This window comes from Microchirus variegatus (genome assembly GCF_963457635.1).
Source record: "Microchirus variegatus genome assembly, chromosome: 6".
NCBI classification, from domain to species: domain Eukaryota; kingdom Metazoa; phylum Chordata; class Actinopteri; order Pleuronectiformes; family Soleidae; genus Microchirus; species Microchirus variegatus.
Genome location: NC_139807.1, coordinates 31,996,175 through 32,004,736, shown reverse-complemented (window position 1 = coordinate 32,004,736; position 8,562 = coordinate 31,996,175). Strand labels below are relative to the sequence as shown.

Sequence of the window (8,562 nt, the reverse complement as noted above, 5' to 3'; positions counted from 1 at the left end):
AAGCCAAAGCTTAATTACACAAATGAAGAAAAATCTACTACTTTGAGATGTTTGGGAAAAGGGAGGGTTCCTTTGTTGTAATCTGCAGTCTCACCATTAGATGTCACTAATTCTTACACACTGTATCACTGGGACAAATAACTTAATAATAATCCTGATCTCTAACCCTTTATGGTACGACTCAACCATTTGGTCGACCACACTTTAAGTCACTATATCTCGTTGAAAACTGCATCAAGCTGAACTCGCTAACACTAAATTAAAGGCGCCATATGTAAGAATGTGGCCAAAAACGGTTACTGCACTCAAATTCAAAACACCGAGGTCTTTAAGGTTTCGTTTTCTGACGTAACTGGCAACCCGTGGTCGCTCGGCAGCTGAGACTCTGACTGCAATGATTGGTAGAGGGCGGTAGGTGGCGCCACATGCACCAAAACATGATTTAAAAACATAAACATGATTTGCAGTCTGCAAAAAAACATTTTTTAATGCAAATATTTTGTCTCTACTGAGTTCAGTTTGTTATATGAACATTATTCCTGAGTCTCTGTGACATATTAGGAGGATTTTATGGCCAGTTGCTTTAGATTTATTACATAATGCACCTTTAATGTCACTTGTTCTGAATGTTTCTGAATTATGCAAACCAGGTTTATGATGAACGAACATCTCAACCGTTTGGTAGAGGCCTGTATCTAAAATACTGTAGGGTCTAATAAAAATAATTATATATATATATATATTGTCGTTATTGTCATCATAAGTAAATAAAATAAAATAATAATAAAATAATTTTTCCTTTGCTTTTTGCTTGGTGTGTGCCTTAAAGGGTTAATCAGTGTTATATGATAATCTTTCAGAAAATCTTCCTTCCTCATTGCCACCACATCAACCCCACCATTAGGGCTATAATCTAATGACACAGCAGATTAGGTCTTTTATTCTACGCTGTACCAGCCAGAGTGAAAGACTGTCTTATGTTTGCAGAAGAAGAAATAGTAGACGCTAATGTCCAGCTCACTGGACTGAGCTAATGTGTGTGTCGTCCATACATCATCACTTTAGAGAATCACTATCATTATTCATGGTTTTCTTGTCTAAGTGCCGTACGGAGCTTCCTGAGGCCATTACTGGAACCACTCAGCTGTATCTCCGTCTCGTACCCTTCAGTCCGTTATCTTGCTCTTTTTGGGGCTTTTCTCAGACACCTCGCTGTCAAAGATCGCCGTGGCCACGAGTCGACTCTTTGTGCGAGTTTATATCTCATGAGGGAGGGAAAACGTCAGTGATAGCGAGAGAATATGCGAGAGAGAGATGAGAGGAGGAAGCAGAGAAACTCACTCTTTAAAACAAACCTCGTCTCATCTTACTCGTGTGGAACTGCGGGAGAACGAAGAAGAGCAGAGGAAGAGCGCTCGTCCGTGAATGCAGCACAGCCTCCCGTACTTAGGAGGGGGGTTGTACCTATGTTCCCCGGGTCTTATGTTCCCCGTTTTTAAAAAAAGGCTCCGATGTTCCCCACTTTGTGGAAGCCTGGGTGTGGAGCTCCAGGGTAAAGGGTTAGGGGTAGGGTTGGGGTTGGGGTTGGGGTTGGGGTTGGGGTTGGGTTTAGGGTTGGGGTAAGGGTTGGGGTAAGGGGTAGGGTCCTATGTTCCCCGTTTTCCCAAAAAAGGTCCTATGTTCCCCACTTTGTGGAAGCCTGGGTGTGGAGCTCCAGGGTAAAGGGTTGGGGTTGGGGTTGGGGTGCGGGTTGGGGTGCGTGTTGGGGTTAGGGTTGGGGTGCGGGTTGGGGTTAGGGTAGAGGTTGGGGTTGGGGTTGGGTTTAGGGTTGGGGTAAGGGGTAGGGTCCTATGTTCCCCGTTTTCCCAAAAAAGGTCCTATGTTCCCCACTTTGTGGAAGCCTGGGTGTGGAGCTCCAGGGTAAAGGGTTGGGGTTGGGGTTGGGGTTAGGGTTGGGGTGCGGGTTGGGGTTAGGGTAGAGGTTGGGGTTGGGGTTGGGTTTAGGGTTGGGGTAAGGGTTGGGGTAAGGGGTAGGGTCCTATGTTCCCCGTTTTCCCAAAAAAGGTCCTATGTTCCCCACTTTGTGGAAGCCTGGGTGTGGAGCTCCAGGGTAAAGGGTTGGGGTTGGGGTTGGGGTTGGGGTTGGGGTTGGGGTGCGGGTTGGGGTTAGGGTTGGGGTGCGGGTTGGGGTTAGGGTAGAGGTTGGGGTTGGGGTTGGGTTTAGGGTTGGGGTAAGGGTTGGGGTAAGGGGTAGGGTCCTATGTTCCCCGTTTTCCCAAAAAAGGTCCTATGTTCCCCACTTTGTGGAAGCCTGGGTGTGGAGCTCCAGGGTAAAGGGTTGGGGTTGGGGTTGGGGTTGGGGTTGGGGTGCGGGTTGGGGTTAGGGTTGGGGTGCGGGTTGGGGTTAGGGTTGGGGTGCGGGTTGGGGTTGGGGTTGGGGTAAGGGGTAGGGTCCTATGTTCCCCGTTTTTCCCAAAAAAGGTCCTATGTTCCCCCACTTTGTGGAAACCTGGGTGTGGAGGGTCCTATGTTCCCCTGGTCCTTTAGGGTGAAAGCGGGGAACATAGGACCCTTATTCTAAAAAAGGGTCCTATGTTCCCCACTTTGTGGAAGCATGGGTGTAGAGGCTCCTATGTTCCCCGGGTCCTTTTGGGTGAAAGCGGGGAACATAGGACCCTTATTCTAAAAAAAGGGTCCTATGTTCCCCAGTCACATACAAAGCGGGGAACAAAGGACCCGGGGAACATAGACACGGTCCCCTTAGGAGATACATCCTGTCTACTGTCGAGATGTTCTGTATCGCACTAATGAAGGCGTTTGGACGTGGATTCATGACACAGTTTCACATGCAACGCAAATACAATTATATTGAACTATCATTCAAATATTATTTAAAAAAATTTTTTTAGAACTTCAGTCCTCAGTGGTTCTAAAACTATAATAATATTGTCAGTGAAGTCCACTCACCGTGTTAGCTCGGCTGTCTCTGAAGACTCTGAAGTGTTTATCACAATTATCCTCAGACAAACATCAGAGTCACGCCGGGGCTGTTGTTGTGTCTGGAGGATGTGATCTCTCATCCTCCACCCTGCAGTCCACATCACTCCATCCTTAACTCTTTCATCGCTGCAGCTCAGTGTGAGAATATCGGCCATGTCACAGTCTCGTGTCGTGGTGTTTTCGTTTCATGGGGAACAAATCGATAAAAATAGGAATTACTTTTATCAAAATCGCAGTTTGAAACGTCACAATTATGACGGTGTGAAGTTTCACGTCCCAGATGAATATCCCTTCACTTCCAAACTTGCTAACTGAAGAAACTGCGTAGCCTTCAGTTAGCATCAAAACTCAAAGGATATTTAGTTTGTCCACTGTGTGCTACCGTACAAACATGGTCGTCCAAAATGGCCGCCTCTGTAGATCTGACCCTGCTCCTGATATAAATATAAAAGGCTCATTCTTGACTCTTGAAAAACAACAATTCATACAATCATCAGTTATTTGTCTCAATTATATCTTATTATCTTATAACGTCCTGATCCTCAGCTCAGGTTATGAGGATACTTTTAGAGGCGTCTTTAAAGGACTGACTCTTAGACCTGGATCACTTTGATTGACACCATTGTCATTATCTCCTCTCTCCTTGTCTACTCTCTCCTCTCTCCTCGTCTCTTCGTCTCCTCTCTCCTCGTCTCCTCTCTCCTCGTTTCCTCTCTCCTCTCTCCTCTCCCCTCTCTCCTGCCTCCTCTCTCCTCTCTCCTCGTCTCCTCTCTCCTCGTTTCCTCTCTCCCAGTCTCCTCTCTCCTTGTCTCCTCTCTCCTCTCTCCTCCTCTCCTCTCTCCTTGTCTCCTCTCTCCACTCTCCTCGTCTCCTCTCTCCTCTCCCCTCTCTCCTGCCTCCTCTCTCCTCGTCTCCTCTCTCTTCGTCTCCTCTCTCCTCATCTCCTCTCTGCTCTCTCCTCTCTCCTTGTTTCCTCTCTCCTCGTCTCTTCTCTCCTCGTCTCCTCTCTCCCCCCTCTCCTCTCTCTCCTCTCTCCTTTCTCCTCTCTCCTCTCCTCTCCTCTCCTCTCTCCTCTCTCCTCTCTCCTCGTCTCCTCTCTCCTCGTCTCTTCGTCTCCTCTCTCCTCGTCTCCTCTCTCCTCGTCTCCTCTCTCCTCGTCTCCTCTCTCCTCGTTTCCTCTCTTCTCGTCTCCTCTCTCCTCGTTTCCTCTCTCCTCGTCTCCTCTCTCCTCGTCTCCTCTCTCCTCTCTCTTCGTCTCCTCTCTCCTCGTCTCCTCTCTCCTTGTTTCCTCTCTCCTCTCTCCTCGTCTCCTCTCTCCTCCTCTCCTTGTCTCCTCTCTCCACTCTCCTCGTCTCCTCTCTCCTCTCTCCTCTCCCCTCTCTCCTGCCTCCTCTCTCCTCGTCTCCTCTCTCCTCGTCTCCTCTCTGCTCTCTCCTCTCTCCTCGTCTCCTCTCTCCTCGTCTCTTCTCTCCTCGTCTCCTCTCTCCTTGTCTCCTCTCTCCTCCCCTCCTCTCTCCTCTCTCCTCTCTCCTCTCCCCTCTCCTCTCTCTCCTCTCCTCTCTCCTTTCTCCTCTCTCCTCTCTCCTCTCTCCTCTGTCCTCGTCTCCTCTCTCCTCTCTCCTCTCTCCTCTCTCCTCTCTCCTCTCTCCTCGTCTCCTCGTCTCCTCTCCTCTCACTGTAGCATGGATTAAATCCTGTAAAGCTCTGTATCGTTGTTATTTTTGACCGGACGAGTGACACTGATCTGTGTCTCGATGCCATCGTCGCGGCGTCACTGAGCGTCACGCTCTGATTGGCCGACTGACGCTGTGACATGAGAACACTCTCACTGGGTCCAGATCCAGATCCGGATCAGTGAGTCTATTCTTGGACCAAATCCCTGATGTTCAGTTTAGCATAGAAACCCATTCATAATGCAGAAATACAGGTGATTTAATCAGCCACTAGATGGCATATTTGCTCAGTTTTTGTTGTGTGTTTCCCAGTGGCTGCATGCCATTCAGTCATTTACTGTGCAGGTGTTAATATTATTATTATATTATTATTGACTACTGTACATTGGACTGATTCAGTTTATTTCATGAGGAAAACATGCATGTAAATGCAAACATGTTTGCAAACGAATCTGAATCTTACACTAAGAGATTCCAATGTGAAGATTCTTCACATAGTTTGTGTTTATTCGGATTAAAACGAACAGAACGTGACTCATTGTTTACTTTTTTGGGCTGTTTTTTGCTAAAAAATTGATTTTTCAGTGAAGTGAAACCAAAATCACGAGCGCGCCATATTCTGCGTTCATTTCCCATCAGTGATGAGGACGTGTTCTGCTGTAGCTTCACCGTGAGGATGAAGATGCCACGTTCTGAACATCTGGACTCAGAGTCTGTCTCTCTCTGTGTGTTGTGTCATTTCCAGACTGTGCTCAGTGCTCACGTTGACCCTTTGTATCCCGGAACCTGGTTTGAAGAAATAAAGGAATGCGGCCAAAGGAGGAATCTGTAACACAGGAATCTGGTTTTGTTAGGGTCGGCGTAGAAGTGATAAAGTGTGTCAGGAGACGACGGAGCTCTGCAGCCTGTTCCGTTAACTCCTCAGATCTGAGCTTTTTTTTTTTTGTTGGAAAGGGTTTTTTCTTTTTTTTTGCGATGCTCTCTCAGGAATGTTGGAGCGGAACCCCCTGCATTGGCCTTCGCAATGTCCCAATCACGCAGCATTGAACACAGATGGAGCTAAAGCCTCGCTCAGCCTCCTCTGATGGCTCCAGGGCTTGCTCTCCGTAGTGTGGGCTGAGCCAACAAATATGAGCTTAACCAAGCAGGAATGTGCCTGGCACCCTGTCTGCCCTTTTCTTTAAAGGGGGGGGGGGGTTGGGGGGGGGGGCTCTAATGAGACCCTGTAATCACTTAACAGAGACCAGGTGCTTTTTTTTTTGTCTGTATAGCGTCGCACTCCAGACAATAGAATGTCACTTTGAGTTTTTTACGAGAGTGAGAAGGTCCGGACGAGGTCGTGGGTGTTGTATGCAAAAAAAAAAGATGTTTATTGAATATCGACATTATTATTGCTTTGACAACAAATAAAAAATAGAGCACATTTACAAATATATAATATATATATAAACCTATAAAAGAGATTTCCTATTACCACAGTTTTGCATTCACGAATAATGACACGTAGCTACAATGCCCATACATATATATATATATATATATTTCTTCCTGTACAAAAATAGTTCTATCTTGCAAAAGTACTTTAATGTAACCTCTATATAATATTTAAATAAAAGGGATTCATATATACACACACATACCTGCAATAAAAACAAAATATATAGATTGCACAAGAACAATTTCAAGTATATTTCAGTCCGTCACGGACCGGCACACATATATATATCACAGAATCAAAGGCGTTTTTTCCTTTATACAGTGTCCAAAATCGTGACAGACAGCGAGAGCTTCGCGGCTCCGTCTTCTTGTTTGGCATCGCGACGAAGATTCCTGATGATTCATTTGACCTCGAGTCCAAATGGAAAAGTGCATACAAGTACTGACAGTTTTGAGCAACGTTAGTATAAAATCCTTAGAGGACGGCGCTTTACAAGTCCTGGCCTTGAGGAAGAAGTGTGTAAAGTCCCGTAATGTTTTTTTTTTCTTTTTTCCGAAGAGCGTATCCTCTTCGCCAGGAATCATCTCAGCGCTCTTGCTTTTTTCGCCTCCGAGCTGCCTGGCAGCGAGCAGCACCTGTAAGTTCTTCTTCTCCACGCCAGGGGTGCCGTACAGTGTCTGCAGGGCTCTCTCTCCAGTGCTCAGAGCCTCTGGAGAAACTCGGCTCTCACGCCTGGGAAAAGAAAACATGTGCCCGGAGAGTTCTCGACGAGAGTCTGAGGCAAAAAAAATCTTAAAACTCCGGTGCTTTGGTTCCAAACTCCTCTTGCACGGTCCCCGTTCGCGTTCATGTCCGTTTGAGCAGAGCGGTGAGCTTGTGAACCAGCGAGTCGCTCGTCGTCCTCCTCCTCCTCCTCCTCTCCACGAGCCTCTGTGCGACTCTGTCGGCTGCCGGGAGAGAGCGACGCCTTCGGCCGTATCCCTGAGGACTGATCTTGTCGGTGGGGGCCACGCCGGTATTCAGCCTGTTGTTGAGCTGGTGCAGACGATGCGCCAGGTCGTGCACGGTGCAGGTGCCCAGCAAACAGCCCTTCCTTCTAGACTGCGTGGCCGTGTTTTTTGACCTCTTGGTTCGGACGTTGGTGTCACTGCTGGATAAAGCAGAGAGGAGGTTAGTGGCTGTGGAGGGATGACATCTGGTAGATATATTCAGGGTCGCGCGGTTTGCTATCTTACCTGGAATGTGGCAGCAGGTTATCCCTGATATCTTCTGCTCTGACGAAGCTCTCGGACTCTGCCGTCCTCTCTATATCTGATACGCTGCCAAGGTCTCGCCTCGATCTGCTCTGCAGCCACATGCTCAGCCTGGGAGAGGAGGGAACACACAGTGAGTCTTTTGCCGGTTTCCGTCGGTGCAAGGGTCTTCTATCACGTTTCGTTTATCGAATGAATGACTCACCTTTTTGTCAACTGCGGTTTCACTTCCACTTCCACGCAGCGCGCTACTGTCGCCAGGAGGCAGCAATAGAGGACGGATCGCAGGATCACTTTCATTTTTTCGGCTCCTGGGGAAAGCAAAAGGAATTTTTTTGAGTCAATCATTCGTGCGATCGATTAATATTTAACCGTATTAAAATATTCTCCTCGTACAGTAGTCCCCCCCCCCCCCCCGGAATGTCGACTTTACACGAGAGTCCAAAAGCCGAGTTATTTGCACTTATCATTCATTTATTTAAAAAGTTAAGCTAAGGTCAGATTTTGCCCGGTTAAGTAAACCTACGACTGCGCTTTGGGCCTCTGGCCAGTAATGTGAAGGACACAGTGGACTAACACCACGAGGGGCTCGAAATAGGCATCTGCTCAGGAGCTAAACAATGCCTTCAGATCTGTGTATTAACACAAATAACAACTGCAAACAAGAGAACGAGTGCAGCAGGTAACGATGATATACAGTATAACGCTTGCGGATGCTTTACGTGTTAAAGATGATCTGAAGTGCACTGATAACCTGTCCTTGTAGCCTTGACCTCATTAAAAACAAGGAATAAAAGCATCGGCGTGAAATCCCCAATAAAAGCTGTAAAAAGAAAATAAAAGAAAGTTAAAGGAAGTCACAAACCTGTGATTGTCTGACAAAGTTCCTCCTGGAGAATTTTTTTTTTTTTTTTAAAAGAGTTACTCCACAAAACAACAAGTTCCTTCCAAAATTGCCCAGTGGTTTGGTTCGTGTGAGGCAGCTGTGTCACTCTGCTAATAACCGCTACACACCAGACACGCTGCCTTTATACAGGAGGTGGGAGGGGCTCGCGCACTGACACACACACACACACACACACACACACACACACTCTCATCCTTTACCCCCACCCTACCCACTGCTGCTGCTGCTGCTGCTGCTGCTGCTGCTGCTGCTGCTGCTGCTGCTGCTGCTGTTGCTGCTGCTGCTCCCCGT

General features: G+C 47.4%; 1 protein-coding gene across 1 annotated transcript; it reads right to left on the bottom strand.

The window, feature by feature from the left end:
• Positions 1 to 6,159: 6,159 nt before the first annotated feature.
• On the bottom strand, positions 6,160 to 8,346 carry adma (adrenomedullin a). The gene is made up of 4 exons (XM_083891294.1): positions 8,230 to 8,346; positions 7,570 to 7,675; positions 7,347 to 7,475; positions 6,160 to 7,261 (listed from the first exon to the last, which is right to left on the bottom strand). The coding sequence occupies exons 2-4, from the start codon at positions 7,662 to 7,664 to the stop codon at positions 6,958 to 6,960; spliced, it is 528 nt and encodes a 175-aa protein (XP_083747420.1). The 5' UTR covers positions 7,665 to 7,675; positions 8,230 to 8,346; the 3' UTR covers positions 6,160 to 6,957.
• Positions 8,347 to 8,562: the final 216 nt, after the last annotated feature.